At 31.9% G+C, this 18,598-nt stretch overlaps 2 protein-coding genes across 9 annotated transcripts in view; one reads left to right on the top strand and one right to left on the bottom strand.

Annotated features, from left to right (window-relative positions):
* The window catches only part of AstA (allatostatin A), a 38,270-nt gene extending 31,022 nt beyond the window's left edge, over positions 1-7,248 (top strand). For both annotated transcript variants that reach the window (XM_074134609.1, XM_074134610.1), the window contains exons 3-4: positions 4,854-5,046; positions 6,865-7,248. In XM_074134609.1, coding sequence (XP_073990710.1) covers positions 4,854-5,046; positions 6,865-6,919 — 248 coding nt within the window. In that variant the 3' untranslated portion in view covers positions 6,920-7,248. The remainder of the gene's footprint in view (positions 1-4,853; positions 5,047-6,864) is intronic.
* LOC141457510 (uncharacterized) overlaps positions 1-18,598 on the bottom strand; it is a 113,466-nt gene that overhangs the window by 13,454 nt on the left and 81,414 nt on the right. For 2 of the 7 annotated variants that reach the window (XM_074134605.1, XM_074134606.1), the window contains exons 24-25: positions 17,346-17,450; positions 9,922-10,308 (exon numbers count right to left, since the gene is read on the bottom strand). The gene's annotated coding sequence lies outside the window, so the exon portion shown is untranslated. Of the gene's footprint in view, positions 1-9,920; positions 10,309-17,345; positions 17,451-18,598 lie in introns of those variants that run through there. The other 5 variants (XM_074134603.1, XM_074134607.1, XM_074134602.1 and 2 more) reach the window with 3 other exon arrangements.

Here is an 18,598-nt window from a genome sequence, read left to right as displayed (position 1 = left end):
GAGGAGGTCTCGACGCTGTACATCAAATGGGTAAGGAGTTAGCTCCATGTATGTGAGGCCCCCTCCAAAATTATTATTACTAATAACTCAGTCAAATTTAACCCGATTGAGATGAAATTCGGAAGGATAAAAGGGTTAGGATTCCCCTACGTAACATTAAAGCGACGTTCTGCTTTTACACCTACTAAGGGGAAGTTTTTCAATCATTTAAAATTATCGTTTCGTGAACCTATTTTCTTTAATGAAGTGTTATTTGGGTCAAAAAGTGATGTAGATTTGCATTTTTATAGCTCTCGACGCTGTGTATCTTGGGAGTTTGTCCCACGCAGGTCAGTCCTTCTCTAACACTATTATTACTAATCTTTCTACAACGCTTAGTCCAATTTTGCTAAAATTTAGCACGAAGTTGCGGTAAAAGCTTCCCTACAAGACACTAAAGTTCCATCGTGCTCTTACACCTACTAAGAGGAAGTTCTGCATCCGTTCACTTTATCGATGTACGAACTGATTTAAATGAATGAATTATCTTTCAATTTGAAATTTCAGATATCGTAGATGTTTCGGCTTTTTAGGGTCTTGAGGTATATACTTAGGGGGGGGAGTTCGCCTCACGAAAATGAAGCCCCCTTTTAAACGGTTATTAATAACTCTGTAAATCTTCGCCCGTCTTTACCAAATTAGGCAAGAAGAAGAATTTAGAATGTGTGACATTTAAGTGTCATCCTGCTCTTACACCTGCTAAGGGGAAGTATTTGCAACCATGCCGCACTCGCAGTTTAAATTCTCTTTGCCCGTTTACGGAAAAGAACTGTAATTGCAAATCATTCTTTTTTCCCTCTTCCTTAGAAGTTATTGTGAGCACAGCTTGTTTTCTCTTACATCCCTTAAGAGGAAGTTGTGTTATCAAAATTTATCTTACTGCTCTTATTGGAAGGAACGGGTAATTGCAACTTTCTTTCTATTATCCCTCTTAATGGGTTGTAATTATTCATCACTTAATTCCACAACATTTCTCCACTCTCCGTCTTCTTCCCACCAACTTGTTGCCTTTCCGCATAACTTGTGTGAGTTTTTTTTCATCCTAGGTCTTCCAACTAATTATTCCCGATACCCATATATTTAAAATACCCTTTGATGTATAAATTGTTCCAACCAAGGAACAAAAAGAAAAATCTATCCAAAAGGTACAAAAATCTCCTTAACAAAAACTTACAGTTTTAAAAGTTGAGTGTAAGGGTTGATTAAACGACAAAAGGTACACAAATCAGCAAGTACCTAGCATTTCATTCATACTTCTAGTTTCATATTTTTTAGAATGTTCATATTATATGTCACAGACCCTTGTGCTGGCCATTTTCAAATACACAATATTTGTTCAGTAATGACTAGTGCCCATTTAATTTATATTAAAACTGTCCGGTAGGACAGTTGTATAAGGGTTGATCGTCAAAAACTGCACGAAAAAGCGTAACGTTGAAAAACACCCAACTTTGACAATTTTTTTCTCTTTTTCTATAAAAGATAAAATTCCCAAATTTTCTTTAAATCTTACTCCAAACCCTCCTTTATAGCTGCAATTTTTTTGCAACAACCCAGATCTAATAGGTTTCGAGAAAAAAGTTGCCGAAAATGAGCAAAAACGGCTTTTTCAAAAATTGTTGTTGTTCTTGTTCTTCTTCTTCTTCTTCTTCTTCTTCTTCTTGTTGTTGTTACCTTTTTTGTAAACTACGTAGCGCCTAAACGCGGGAACCGATTTTCATGAATGAGGTGTCATTCGATTCGGAATTTTATGTAGATGTGCCTTTTGGGGGTCTCGACGCTGTACATCGCATAGGAGAGGAGTTAGCCCCCTTTATGTAAGGCCCCCTCCAAAATTATTATTACTAATTATTCTGTAAATCTTAGCCCGATTTTGAAATAATTTGGTAGGATGATAGAGTTAGGGCTCCCCTACGTAACATTAAAGCGGCGATCAGCTCTTACACTTGTTAAGGGAAAGTATAGCAATCGTTTCAAATTATCGACACGAGAACCGATTGTCATGAATGAAGTGTCATTCGAATTGAAATTTTTTACAGATTTGCACTTTAAAAGTCTGAACGCTGTGCCTCATAAAGAGGGGAGTTTGCCCCACCCAAGTAAGGCCCTTTCTAAAACTATTATTACCAATATTTCTGTAACGCTTTGTCCGATTTTGATAAAATTTAGCACGAATAAGTGGTTAAAGCTCCTCTACGTTGCTGATGCTCTTGCACCTACTAAGAGGAAGTACTGCAATCGTTAAAATTATCAATGGGTGAACCTATTTACATTAATGAATAGTCGTTCGATTCAAAATCTTTGCCTTTTAGGGAGAAGTACTGTAATCGCAGTTTAATTTTGCTTTTTACGTACAAATACCTTCCTATTTTATTCAAAACGCTTTCTCAAAAAAATTGTTATTGAGGATGGCAACTATAATCATTCTTTAAAAAGATCTCTCCAATGGTAGTTACGGTTCCGACTTAACACCTTATCAGGTTATAATGATAGAATTGCTTATTCTAAATTTTAAAAAAATCTGTGAAGCAGATAAGTAACTTTGTAAAATAGACAAAAATGAAAATCTATCCAAAAGGCACAAAAATCTCTTTAACAAAAACTTACAGTTTAAATTGTTAAGTATAAGGGTTGATTAAACGCCAAAAGGTACACAAATCAGCTAGTACCCAACATTTCATTCATGCTTAGCTGATATAATTTAAGTAATTTTGCTGCATTAACTTTTTCTTCACATTTTTTTAGAAATTATTAGATGTCACAGACCCTTATGCTGGCCAGATCATAATATTATTTTGTTATAATTATGATAAAATGTATATTATATTTTCGTTTTTAAATAGGTACTTTATTTTAACTCCATTTCAAATTATTCTTCAAATTTCTCTTTAATATGTCCTTTATTCTTAGTAGTCACATATACATTCATGTTAAAGTAGAGAAAAACAAAGTTAGAGTCAGCTACTGTTTAAATTTGAATCACGGATTTAACAGAATATTTCAGTCTTGAATTCGTCTTACCGAAATATTCGTGAGCACAAATAACACACAGTTAATAACAAGTAGATTATTCAACAATAATTATTCATTTCTCAATTGTAATTTAATTTAGGCCCCCTAATTTTACTTATAGTAAAATACTGGAATAATTAGCTGTCCTAAAAATATGCATATCTTATTTATTATATATTACATATATTCAACATTGTGAGAAGAACAGCTACATTGAGAGTGTAATTGAAGAAAACTATATTATTTGCGATAAAGCCAGATAATTATTACCTATTATTATAAACGTTTGACTACTTCATAAAATAACAATTACTTTAATCGAAGAATGAACTTAAACCGACGATTTAAAAAAATAAATAAAATAAAATAAATAAAATAAACAAAATCATTGATGTATGTTGATATAAGCATTTTTTAAAAAAAGGTTTTGAATTTTTTAGCCTCATAATTTTTTTTTATTTTTTATAACGTTTTTCTTTTTCACCTGTAATTAATAGTTTGATTATTATAAATAACTAGATATAACAGTCAATCTACAGTGCTACTTGAACAAATATTTTGTAGATGAAAAGGGCCAGCATAAGGGTCTGTGACATCTAATAATTTCTAAAAAAATGTGAAGAAAAAGTTAATGCAGCAAAATTACTTAAATTATATCAGCTAAGCATGAATGAAATGTTGGGTACTAGCTGATTTGTGTACCTTTTGGCGTTTAATCAACCCTTATACTTAACAATTTAAACTGTAAGTTTTTGTTAAAGAGTTGTAATAAGAGCTATTCATGCACAGGTTTAAACAAAAAATGAAAAAAAAAATGAAAAATATAATTGTTTTGACGTTAAAAATTAAAATGCATATACCAACGTACATACCGACTTTATTTTGTTTTGTTTTTGACAACTGATTTAAGTGGAAGTTAAGCGCAGCAGAAGGAAGTAAACATTGTCTGTTTTAAGTTCAGTGTTCAATCAAACTGATTGGTACTTTATGTAGTACTTTAGCATTAATAATAATATGTAATTAATAATTAATCTAGTTTGTTAATACTAAATATTAATGTAGATTTCTTCAATTACATTGTTAATCTGTGCGTTCTCCCCACAATGTTATATATATATGTAATATAAAATAGATATGCATATTTTTAGTTGGTTATAAAACTTTTTTACAAGTACTCAATTAAATGGCTGCATTAAATTAAAGTTTGTAAATGAATGAATTATAATTTTAAGCATTATTTATTTGTTATTAACTATGTAATTTTTGCTCACGTAAGACGAATTTAAGTCTGAAATTTCGTTGCAACTAAAAAACTCCATAATTCAAATTACAACAGCAAAAGACCAACTCCAACTTTCCCTTTTTCTTTTTAATGAGATGATTATTTAGAATAAAGAGAAATCACAAGAATAATTTGGAATAGAGTCAAAATGAAGTGCCTTTTTCCTTAATACTAACTATGATGATGAGGTACATCTTTTAATATTCTTAAAGAAATATATTTATGGGTGATAAAAGGCCAGCATAAGGGTCTGTGACATCTAATACATTCTAAAAAATATGATACTAGAAGATAAATGAAATGTTTGGTACTAGCTGATTTTTGTACCATTTGGCGTTTAATCAACCCTTAAACTTAAGTTTTAAAATTGTAAGTTTTTGTTAAGAAGATATTAGACGAGTTTTGATGTATTTGTGTGATTGCTTCGATGAATCCACTTCTGATTCCCAGATTGTTACTGCTGTATGTCTTTTATACTGAATATCAATGAGCAGAGTTAAAAAAAAATTGCGTGTTTTAGGTAAAATGTACTCTTTTGGTCTGGGAAAAAGGGTCCCATTTGCAGACCAAGCATACTTCCTGGACGATAATGATTCATCAGAAGAAAGCAAGCGATCCAATCCAAATGGCCATAGATTTTCATTTGGCCTTGGAAAGCGGGACGAGCAGGAGATGAACGAGAAGAGAAAAGGGGAAAGAAGTATGCAATACAGGTAAGCATGTATGTTATTTTAATTTGTTAAAGTTATTGAATTCTAATCGATTCATCCTCAATCCATTGCGGCTATCTAAACGAGTTTTTTTCATGTTAGCTATCTTTATTTATTTGGCAGAAAGTCTAGATTGTACACAATGTGTCTGTATGTGAGAGAGAAAAAGAATGAATACTTATTAATGTCCTGAAATAACATCTCCGTGGAATAGCTTACAATATACATTATAAAAACGAAATAATGCTGTACATTTTTCATTACAGGAAGGTAGTGATTGTAAGGGAAAAAGAAAACACGTTAAAAACAAAATAAATAAATAATATACCATTTATATGAACACATATGTAAATGAAAACAAAATTAAATAAAAGTGAGCTTTCTTATTCCAAACTAACACGAATTCGCGCAACAAAAAAATGAACAAAATGCCATTTCGATCTAGACCAGTTGAAAGAGTTTTGACCAGTTACTGCAGGGGTTTCCACAGACTGGTCGAGGTTCTTCTCTCCTGACACACTCCATAAGCGCGCACCAGTTCCTGTAAGTCCCAGGCCATCAGTCAGAAAACCTAGCCCGAATAAGCTGGGAGGCAGATTTCACTTCTAGGGTGATCCAACCATGGGGCACCATAGCAAAGATGCCTCACGACCCTCGATCACACGCACTAGCATCGCTAAATGTATCTGACCTCTTCTGTCCAGCTAAGTAGAGAAAACCATTATCTCACTTACGCGCGTATAAACTTTGCGGGCACTACTAATCGCGATCTTGCTCTACCCGTCATTAGCTGTGCGGATTGCCCTTTCTGACAGTAAGTCACTATTCTGACTGTTCGACTGTACGCTTTGGCTTTGGAGTGTTTGGGCCGTTTACTACATTGTATGTAAACTTCAAAAGCCTAAGCGACGAACAAGTCAGTTTTCAACGGGCCCATAAGATGCCAGCACCGATAGCGGTCAGTAATTTAGGTAATCCTCTGCCCCATTAAGAGAGACCGAAGTATCGTCGCCCACACCACCGCCAACACCACGTGGTGGAATATTTTTGTTCAACGGACGTCAATTGGCAGCTGGCTACTGCACTATCGAGATTCTAGTTAGCTCTTTTAATACTAGTTTTTTGTAATAACTACGAACATTTTTAACTGGTCTCTTTTCATTTATTTTATTTTTAAACTTGTCTACCGTTGAACGTGATGGCTTCTTTTAGCCATCTTCAGCTAGCCGATTAGAATATATGCATACCATATATCACTGTCAATAAATCTATACAAATGTATATCACCATCTTGCAATACTATGTTTATTTGTCATCTGAATACGTTTTATTTTCGAAATTTTACGACCTTCTCCTAACGCAGTTTACTACTAGTGTGGGTTTGGAAGATTTGGTTCCCGAGTGCCCAGAAATATGTAGTGAGAAATATTATGCATGGAAGCTGTAATACCCTAAAAGCGTAGAGATATGGGAGTGAATCTGCATCTATACAACCAATTCCGCCTATTATAGTTCTCTTAGATGTTGCTGTTTATTCAATGGATGTAAGATATCTGTAAATTGTGCAATATGTATTTGTAAATGGTATGGTAATGAACTAAAGTTTGCCAGTAGTTACACTAGAAAACTCAAGTAATTTCTTATTTCATTATCTCTGCTTAGTAGAGGGTTTGCTAGGTTGGAATACTCGAATCGCCCAGATCTCAGAAGATTGCTAGTAAACTTTTCATTATGGATTAATTTCTAGGTTATTATTCTTGTAGGTATTTTAATCTAATCACACTTTCTTAAATGAATAATCACTTTTTTCTGCTATTTCAGCTTTGGATTAGGAAAAAGAACTCAGCTAGATCCAGCCAATAACTTACACAATTGAAAGTAAATTCAAATTAAATTCAAAAGAAACCTTCCCTCAACATCCAGCAAAATCAATCCCTTCCACATTAACTGAATAAGCACAATAAATATAATACAATAAGTTAAGTAATTTTTGATAATTTTAGATTAAAATAAATCATCTAATTTTTATTTATATATTTTTGTTAAATAATAAGAATATTTTTTAGTTCCATTAGAAAGTTAGTATTTTATTGATTAATTTAGTATTTTAAATGAAATATGAAAAAATAAATAATGTACGTAATTCTCTAAATTATACAGGATTTATTTGTTCTCAAAATTAAAAATAAATAAATTTTTTGATCATTTATTTATATTCCTAAACATTCCTATGTTCCTGAATGCTGGCCGAGAGTGCAAGGACTGTAAAGAACCCCTGGACAGCACTTATGTTCACAATTTATGGTTTATATATAGATTCTACAGATCTGGTAATGAATTTCCAAATATTTTACCCAATGTTCAAGGTATAGAAATGTTTTAAAGAAACAGAAAATTAAATTTCCTGCATTTTCAAGGTTGGAAAAAAGTATATTCTATTATGAAAGCCATTTAAAAAAAACAAATTTTAAAATCAATTTATTTTATTCTCAATTTACTTTTGGCGCAATTTCAAAAATGTTTAAATGAGAAGTTAAAAATACTCAGATTAAATCCTTGCATCTATTCCCATTTAATATTCCACTAGAAAGTGAGTCAATAAACTGATAACAAATAACAAGAAAATGTACAGACGGTAATACATTTAATTTATGCGATGAATGGAATATTTTTCTAGATTACTGAAGTGAAATCGCCATTTCCAATTGCTAATATGGAAAAGCCCTTTTCAAAATTAATATTAAATAAAGCAATCATGCGAAGGTCCCGCTATGGAACTTCTTCCACGCTCTTAAATTTTCTCTTGTTAGCAGAAGGCTTTTTACACTTGACTGCAATATTTTTGGAAGACTCCGGGCGTCAATATCGTTTGATGTTGGTAAACCTTAATTTAAAAACTATTAAGAAATACTATCGAGTAATTCAGAGAATGATAAAAAATACGTAAATTAAAATTTAAAAAAAAATTAAACCTTTTTAAAATTTAAAACAATTTAGGAGATTTTGGTAGTATGAAATGCTAAATCATAAAATTTATGGAAATGGAATCTCTTCACAACCAGTCTGTCATAAAAAGAATGAGTATTATTTTCTTTCCTGACAAACTAAACAAAGCGGGTTTATTATGAGTTTCATTACATACAGTTGACTTCGTAAACAATCATCCTGCTACGACAAGGAATCTGGGAGATGCCCCATCTTATTATCAGCCCTGACCGTTCCCCAGCATTTGGATTGCCGGCCACAAAATGCGCTCAGCCAAAGAAATAAATACTGTAACGCCGTCAATTTTTAGAGAATAGTTAAAACGAGTCCAGTAACATGCTAACTATTTCCTAACTCCGTAATTTTACGTATGGCACCTGAACAAGGAGAAAATCCTTGATTTACACTTTTTAAAACATTCCAGCACAAAATTTAAGATGTAGTCTCAAGAATAGAGTGCCTTCAGCGCAGCTTGACCATTTGATTAGAAACGACCGTTTTAAAGATTTATTCATTCCTTTCCGGATTTTTCTATCAGTTATTGTAAAATGGCCTATAAAAATAAATTGAGAATGCTAATACCGTGCACTAAAGCATCCAATGAGATGTATCAAAGACGTTCACCCGAAGCAAAATTAGATCAAAACCGGTAGATGATAGAAGTTGAGACTGGCCAAAACAGTACTTGTAAAAGCACTGTCGGAGGGATATATTCCGTAGGATTTAAAACCAGGCATATTTATGGTAAATTTTATCTTTTTTATTATTTCTAATTACTTTCTTTTTATTATTATTTATTAATAATAAAATATTTTGTCACTATTATTAATATTATTATTATTATTAGCGTGTGACAAAACTCTGTTCATTTTTTTCTTAATGCCCAAAAATACTGTTCTGTTACCCACCTAAATTTCTTGTCAGGTCGCCCTTTTATTTTCAGATTATGCTCTTGTATCAGCTAAATCCATGCGATAGAAAAATAGAAATAATTGGGTTGAATCTATAAATTAGAAGACACTCAGGACTGGGTTGAATACATAAAAAAAAAGTAAGACCTGGAAGTAGAAAACCCCTGATTAACAGCATTTTATATGGCAGCTATAGAAACGAAGCCTTGCACCAATACTTGAAAAGTTATGAGGTGAATTAGTTTTGCCACATCCAACCATAAAACACAACCTACGAGTAGCCGATGGAGCATTTCACAACACTTACCCAGGTAAGCCGTATGCTGCCTTTAAAGTTTGCCTTGTTCAAAAAGAGTGAATTAAATCAAGCAAACTAGCTGCTCCAGTCCGTCAAAGAGAAATATAAGAGAGGAAAGTAACGCTGAGCTAATTTAAACTATTCATTTTGAGATTGTTTCTGATAGCTAATTAATCCAGTCTCTACTCAGTTACAACGCATAGGCGCTTTTTTGGGTAAAATTAACAATTTGGGTAATCGATAAAGGAGAAATCATTTTGGAAAAATGATTTTTTTACCTCTTTTTAAAAAGGAAGATAATAGTTTTTTTCAGTTTTTGTTAGTTTTATTTATTTATTTTGTTAATGTTCTGAATAAATTAGTTTTGTTCCTATAATTAAATAATAAACGATGAGATATCTTAAAAAATGAACCTTATTTCATCAAAATCTTAATAGAATCACTCACTATTCAGTAAATTCAATTTTTGAATTAAATATTCCAAATTTTCTATTTTAAAATCTAACAATATTTTAATGAGAATTCTCTGTAGTTCTGAAGCGTTGAAGAACCGATGTTTTAATGTATCGCATTTTAAAGAGAGGTACTTGGATTATTGCATAATTATTTATTCTTCTAAGTAATTTTCATAAGTAGGTACTTGTGAGAAGGTTCTCTATTTCTCTATTTTTTGTTTAAGTAAACATTTATAAGCATAAACATACGATTTATTTTATTTTAAAAAGTTATTTTATTTGATTTTACATGCGTTTTACCAGACAAAAAATCAAATAAGAAGAGTCTAATCATTTGTGCGTTAAATGCGGCGGCAGATTATAAGAAATTTGATTTGGAGAAAATTTGTAGACATCAAATCACATCCATAACTGTTGTTATTGAATTTTATGGTAATTTCTGTTTTTCTTGTCTTTTAAAAAAAGAAGAAGAGATTTTGCTATTTATAATAATTTTGTTGGTTGCTTATATTTACATGCACTTCTAAGTTGTTTTCTTAGTCACTTCTGAAACTATTTGGTTTCCCTATTGGGTTCCTTAAATAGTTTCCGCCTGGCATTTAAACGTACATCCACCCTGCAAAGAAAAGATACCAAACTAAATCAACGAATAAATTACTACGTTAAATTAATCAAAACTAATTATGGTGTATCATTAATTAAATTAAATCGAAAATTAATGAAATACTCGACTGGCAGCAAGATGTAATTATCCATTTCGTTATTTTTAATCAAATACACTCAAATTTGAAAAGAATATATACCTCTTAATTCTTATCATTATCTCACTAATGGTACAAAATCCTTAACAAAAACTTACAGTTTAAAATGTTAAGTATAAGGGTTGATTAAACGCCAAAAGGTACACAAATCAGCGAGTACCCAACATTTCATTAATACCTCATTAATATTTAAGTAATTCTACTGCATTAATTTTCATTAATAAGTTATTTTTTAGATTTTATTAGATATCACAGACCCTTATGCTGGCCATTTTCGTCTACAAAATATATGTTCAAGTAGCACTGTAGATTGACTGTAATATCTAGTTATTTATAATAATCAAACTATTAATTACAGGTTAAAAAGAAAAACGTTATAAAAAATAAAATAAAAATATGAGGCTAAAAAATTCAAAACCTTGTTTAAAAAAATGCTTACACCAACAAACATCAATGATTTTGTTTATTTTATTTATTTATTTTTATTTCTTAAATAAAAATCGTCGGTTTAAGTTCATTCTTTGATTAAAGTAATTGTTATTTTATGAAGCAGTCAAACGTTTATAATAATAGGTAATAATTATCTGGCTTTATCGCAAATAATATAGTTTTCTTCAATTACATTCTCCATCTAGGTGTTCTTCCCACAATGTTGTATATATGTAATATAAAGTAAATAAGATATGCATATATTTAGGACAGCTAATTATTCCAGTATTTTACTATAAGTAAAATTAGGGGGACTAAATTAAATTACAATAGAGAAATGAATAATTATTGTTTAATAATCTACTTGTTATTAACTGTGTGTTAATTGTGCTCACGAATATTTCGGTAAGACGAATTCAAGACAGTAGCCTACTCTAACTTTGTCTTTTTCTACTTTAACATGCATGTACGTATATGTGATTTATCATAATTATAACAAAAAAATAATATAAATGAAGTGGCCAGCATAAGGGTCTGTGATATCTAATAAAATCTAAAAAATAACTTATTAATGAAAATTAATGCAGTAGAATTACTTAAATATTAATGAGGTATTAATGAAATGTTGGGTACTCGCTGATTTGTGTACCTTTTGGCGTTTAATCAACCCTTATACTTAACATTTTAAACTGTAAGTTTTTGTTAAGGAGATTTTTGTACCTTTTGGATAGATTTTCCTTTTTGTCTATTTTACAAAGTTACATATCTGCTTTACAGATTTTTTTAAAATTTGGAATAAGCAATTCTATCATTATAACCTGATAAGGTGTTAACTACCACTGGAGAGATCTTTTTAAAAAATGATTGTAGTTGCGGCTCCCAAACCATCCTCAATAACAATTTTTTTGAGAAAGCGTTTTGAATAACATAGGAAGGTATTTGTACGTAAATAGCAAAATTAAACTGCGATTTCAGTACTTCCTTTTAAGAGGAGTAAGAAAAATAAACTAGGATTGCAGTACTTCTCCCTAAAAGGCAAAGAGGCAAAGATTTTTTAATCGAACAATTCATTGATTTAAATCGGTTCACTCATTGATAATTTAAACGATTGCAGTACTTCCTCTTAGTAGGAGCAAGAGAATCAGCAACGTAGAGGAGCTTTAACCACTTATTCGAGCTGAATTTTATCAAAATCGGACTAAGCGTTATAGAAATATTGGTAATAATAGTTTTAGAAAGGGCCTTATTTGGGTGGGGCAAACTCCCCTCCTTATGAGGCACGGTGCCGAGACTTTTAAAGTGCAAATCTGTAAAAAATTTCGATTCGAATGACACTTCATTCATAAAAATCGGTTCACGTGTCGATAATTTGAAACGATTGCTATACTTCCCCTTAACAAGTGTAAGAGCTGATCGCCGCTTTAATGTTACGTAGGGGAGCCCTAACCCTATCATCCTAACAAATTTTATCAAAATCGGGCCAAGATTTACAGAGTAATTAGTAATAATAATTTTGGAGGGGGCCTTACATAAAGGGGGCTAACTCCTCTCCCATTCGATGTACAGCGTCGGGACCCCCAAAAGGCACATCTACATAAAATATTGAATCGAATGACACCTCATTCATGAAAATCGGTTCGCGCGTTTTGGCGCTACGTTGTTTACAAAAAAGGTAACAACAAGAACAACAACAAGAACAACAACAAGAAGAACAAGAACAAGAACATTTTTTGAAAAAGCCGTTTTTGCTCATTTTCGGCAACTTTTTTCTCGAAACCTATTAGATCTGGGTGGTTGCAAAAAAATTACAGTTATAAAGGAGGGTTTGGAGTAAGATTTAAAGAAAATTTGGGAATTTTATCTTTTATAGAAAAAGAGAAAAAAATTGTCAAAGTTGGGTGTTTTTCAACGTTACGCTTTTTCGTGCAGTTTTTGATGGTCAACCCTTATACAACTGTCCTACCGGACAGTTTTAATAGACTGTTTAAAGTGAGTTTGTTTATGGGTGAATGAAACGTATTCAAGAACGCGCCAAGACCACGACTAATAAGGCTCATTTTTCACGTTGCATATATGTATTTAATATATGTTTTCTACACTAAAGGAGCTCTACTTGTTCGATTCTGAAGATCTCAAAAAGTAATAAACAAATAGAGAAACGAAGTATTGTACATCGCAAAAATTTCATTTATTAAGCATTATTGGTAACTTTCTACGAATTATTTGATTTACCTAATAATTTCTTTACTAGGTAAGGAGAGAGTTACCTTCATCTCAAATTTTAAAATTCGACTTTCACGGGAAATAACCGTCTTGAGGCCAGCTGAGTCCAAAAATTGATTTTTTAAAGAAAATGACTTATGAGTTATGTATGCGTATTATTTTGCTCAAAAATCTAATAAATCCTAGTAAGCTCAGATTTTACATTTCGTTTGAGAACTCCATAGGGTCTGACAGTCACTTAACGATGAAAATCCCGAAACCAATTTAGGATATTGTTTTTTTACTTTTTGTTTAGAATTTCTTGTAAACGGTTCCAATGATTTTCTTTAAACTGGTGGTACCCATAACACACATGAAGATCTACAACTTTCATTTTTATTTTTTACCTGAAGTTTATTCAATTTCCCCTTAAAGTACCATGTTAGTGTAAATGTATGATACTATCACTTATATATTAAAGAGAACTACTGTAAGTAATTTGTTAAAATCCCTAATTCGAAAAAAAAAAACTGAATGTGCACTTTAGAATGAACTATAGTTCATTGAACGAGTTCTATTGTAATATTTGGTCTAAAAAAATAGTTTTAAGGCCGTTCTGACGACGAGGTGAAGTACGTAAAGCTCTTTACTATAATACTTAAAGATACGAAGTGAAAAAGCATCTGTACCCCGTTTCAACTGGAAATGCTAATTAGTTGGCGTGACAAAGTGCAACTTTTTAATGCAAATTTTCAAATATTAATATTGCTTGGGTAACGATAATTTAAGAATGATCGGTAACGGTTGGAAGTAGACTGACTCTCTTCTCGGCTGAAAAAGGGAGGTTCATACAAGGTTCATTGTCCTTTTTTGAGCTCACCCTCTTGGATAGTCGTATTGCCATTAAACATCAATCTTTTTGAGACTCGGGATGAGATTAACGTGCTTTGCGTTGGGTGTGCGATGTTTCTCAAGTTGTGAGCATTGGGCTTTGAGTCATTGGTTAACTGTGGTTCGGGAGGATGTAACAATAGATTCTAATGGGTCACGGTGATTGTAGGCTATTTGCCTCGCCTCCCTATTTATTTATTCTATGGCCCTAGCTCTACGCTTGGTTCGAATACGGTTAAAAATACCTCCAAACAGAGGGAAATATCTTCGACAATCCAAAAATTTATAATTTGATCTAGTTGCAATTGAGTTTTATTGTTATGGAAAATTTTGGTGTTCATACCCAGTTCATTACCTTGGCCAATGCTTATTATGTACTAGTCAGTAGCAGAGTGGTGCGGCCAAGACACTTGTTATATCTGTGGCAGGAAGCAATCATGTAGTATAATCTTGAAAATAGGCCAATCAATGCACAAAAGGATGTAATTAAGTATAGTAAACAGTGATTACGGTGAACACATCTTCGAACACAGTTACTGCAATTACCACTCATACTTATTAACATGATCAGTGCAAATCGTGCCTTTTAGATTTCTGATACCTTTTTGTTACTAAAATAGCTACATAATTGGCATTTCTAGTACCTTGTTCTTAGTACCTAGTACCTTTGTACTATTGTTATAATTACATCTGAAGTTAAAATAAATGAAAGTAAACTTTTGTCTGGAATGGTGCTTTAAAACAATTGTTATTTATTTTTTAAAAAAATAAATTAAATAGGAGTTTTTAAAGAAACTTTTATAGCCTCAAACATCTATAGTGTTTTATTGATCCCATGAAGTTTCGATCTTAAGGCAATTCTTTTCAAATTCTATGAAAAATTGCATAAATATACCAATTTTAATTTTTAACAAATTTAATCCACAAATCAAGAGGTTTAAGCACTTCTTTAAGGTAAAATGATGACATAATTGCTAATTTAAAGTCAGAAAACTGATTATTTTTTTTTTTAGTTATAGACGTTCTCACTGTATTTACCTGACTTGTTGAAAGAACCTTTTTTTACACTTTTTTCATCTCTGTAACTTTGAAACTCCTCTACTTGAAAATGCCTGTTATGTTTCTCTCTACAGCTCTTTAATCTTTATAAAATCCCATTTTAATAAATCGATTATATTAATGTAGTAGATATATCAGAGGCATTTTTAAGTAGGGGAGTTCCAAATCTGCGAAGATAAAAAAAGTTCTTTCGAGTGTTTTATAATGAAGGTAACTAACATTAAGATAAAAACGTTTACAATCTCTTAAAAAAAAAAAATCCAAGTGATTTTTCAAAAGAAAATTGTGATCATTTACCAGGAAGAGGGTCTTTAGGAAAGGTAAAATCTTAGGGGTTAGCGTACTGGATTCTCATGCTGAGATACCGGGTTCGAATCCAGCAGCCGGCCGTTAGATATTTCTCTTCTTAGAAGCTTTTTGTAAAAAAAGTCAGTTGTAGTTCACTGTCCAGTGATGAACAATTTAGTGTGCAACAAGAGAAAATTGTCCAAAGGCTGGTATTCCGGGCGCCAACGACCTCAGATGTTGTCGCGCCTAAATTTAAAAAACAGGACTTGGTTTGTATATTAAATATTGTAGTTGAAAATTGGTTGTAAAGAATTTGAAAATTATTGAAGTAAGTTATGAAAGGCCAAAAAAATTGACATTGATTTGTTAATTTTCCAGCCGTCGCTAGAGTTTAAGCGCCGTCCAAGGAACAGTTTACCAACAGCAGGCGGAATAGCTGACCATACCAAAATCCGACTTGAACTATTTTAACAAACCCCCTTGCAAAAAGCCATTTAGAACACTTGCCATTACATATGGCTATAAAATTCTTTAAAAGTACTTGTGAAAATTCTATAGAATTAGTTTGATCATACGATCAAGGTACCGTGGTAAAGATCCATTTTAAAATCTGTCCTTTTTTCCAAATTATAAATGAATATTGTTAACATTACATTCCGCATTAATTTCGAAATTATCTATAAATTTAACTATTTTGAATTCCAAAATAAAGTTTAATGGTAGGCTGCAACAAGTTTGGGATGGTTCATAATCTGGCATATTGAAAACTTTCAAAATGGTACTGTAATGCAGTTTTAGTGAGTGAGTGAATGCAAATAAATGATAGTTAATGGACTTCCGATATAAACATGCAGATGAAGCAATCTCTCAATCTTAATAACTTTTGCTTAAAAAATCGAAATAATTTTTCTAATTCACCCAAATATTGAAACTAATATCGTACAATCTTAATGAAATTAAAAAAAAAAAAAAATTGTAGCAGTATTAAAAATAATAAACATTGTGAACTTATATCTCCCACGAATTGAAAAGAAGACAATGCTAATTATAAATATGATGATAACGATAATTATAATACCATTCCTTTTAGGTTTCGCAGTTTAATTGCAAGTACTTTAGTTCAAAGGAGTTTTACCTATGGTGGTACTAAATTATGTATTTATTTAAAGGGCTACTGATTGATCTGAATAGTGTATCTAATTTTTATTCATATTTAATTCCATTCAAAAGGTATCAGAATATATCCTTTATAAGTATATTGAAACTGTCCGGCAGGATAGTTGTATAAGGGTTGATCGTCAAAAATTGCACGAAAAAGCGTAACGCTGAATTTATATATACAATATATGTTATTTCATTCAGTTGGATTAATAAATCAGTCACCAAAAACAATAATTATAGATATATATTTGAGTTTTGCTGGTCGTTTATAATTTTCAATACCGTTCTTTATGTATGTTTCCGGCATACATTACCCATCTGAGCCCTCTAAATGATTTTCTGTGGTGATGTCTCAAGTCAAATCTCTTTTATCCGAACGCCTTTTTGATTATCTTTGTTTTCCCACCACTCTGCAATTTTAGGCGATCTGAGAAACAACCATCTTGTGTATCAGTCATTCTATTTGCTGGTCCAAATGGATGCAGTTCTCCATCGCTGGCTGCATTCTCCTTATCGCAATCTCTCCAGGTTTGTATTCCTATTCAAGAAGACTGTATTGTTTGAATTTTGTTCCTTGTCTACTTGATATACATTTTGGGCCAACTTGAATGCAGAGGTTGGAAGGACGAATCTGATCTCTATAAAGTACTCCCTCGGCAACTACAGTTAGGAGACTAACCGTGTCCTCCTTAAAGCAACATGAGTATGTTATGACTAAAACTTCCTAGAACTGTAAAAATTTCATCCAAGTATCTTCGTGTTATTCGCCACAAGGTTTTCACGAGTAATAAGTGAAAGTACAGAAATTTATCGATGGATAAAACTACATGAATAGTTGTAAAATGCGTAGAAACAAAATTACCTGGCCAGACATGAGTAAGAATATTCCTTGCATGGCAGCTAATTGTTTCAAGATGTTGAAGAATCGTAGTGATTTAGCGAGCTTCTCTAAGATCACAATTCCTTCCTGGACAGCATTCAAAAATTTAGTTATAAATTAGCAAGTATAAAGCTAAGTACATTAACTAAAATAAGTACGGTTGAGATTAGGTAGCTTCTTCGAGACTATCGCCAAGGTCTTCTTCGCTCCAATCCAAATAAAATTAGTTAGGTTTATATCTGTGCAGTTAGTAATTAAAGTTTTTAAAAAAGCAGAATAACCGATTTTCAGATAATTCTCCCGAAATCTCAGATATTCTCTGAAATATTACTTCTGATAACCAGAAATTTTGGCCATACTTGATATGTATATGATGTCATGCATTTAGAGGGAAATTTAAACCTTTTAGTTCTCTAAAAACCACTCACCCAATTTTTTCGTTTTTCCAAATGTTTCCAATGAAAGTCGCTACTCTTATTTATGAAGTTAAAAATAATTCATTGAAACCATTTTTAGAGGAAAAAGTTTTCCAGCATTAGAAAATATAATTTTTACGTGTACTTTTCCATATTAGGAAGTTCCAGCTAAAAGACAACCTTAGTTTAGCTCACCCAAAACTGCATGGAAACATGAATCCATCTGCTTTCTAACCATAATTCTTAAATAAAAATAATTGGACTTGAGTTTAGATTAGATTTGATAGGGGTTGGCATCATTTAGTTCTCAATAAAACCATCCCCGCAAAAAAAAAATAGGGTCCACCTTGGCTGTTTAGATAGCAGAACAGGTTTTTTTTCAAATGTAGAAAATAACAAACTCGGGAACAAAAAACCTTGGTTGCCTGAAATATTGCTGTTTATAACTTCCTTTAAATTTCTAGATAGCCCTACATCACTGACGAGGACTAGTGCCTCTGTTCATTCTTTTATGGAGAGAGGAATACAAATCTTATTACAAGTTTAATACATTTTCTGTATAAAATTGTTTACCATTATACATGCATATCTTGTTGAAATTTCTTTTGTGGAAAAATGATATATCAGACATTTTCTAAGAATAGCAGTGGGTTTAACAAAATTCAGACTGTGTGCCGAAGTGGAGGTATTGCAGAAAAAGGGCGGATGTTACCTATATATACTGCATTTTTATTAATGTTATACGGCTGTAATGTTTATAAAATGCTATAAGGAGTCAAAATAACGGCAGATACTCCAGTTCAGATGGAGAAAGATTAA

Source organism: Rhodnius prolixus, unplaced genomic scaffold (assembly GCF_049639745.1).
Source record: "Rhodnius prolixus isolate KJV_2025 unplaced genomic scaffold, Rpr scaffold_16, whole genome shotgun sequence".
NCBI classification, from domain to species: Eukaryota; Metazoa; Arthropoda; class Insecta; order Hemiptera; family Reduviidae; genus Rhodnius; species Rhodnius prolixus.
Note: the sequence above shows the minus strand (reverse complement) of the source record. Positions and strands in the feature narration are given on the sequence as shown.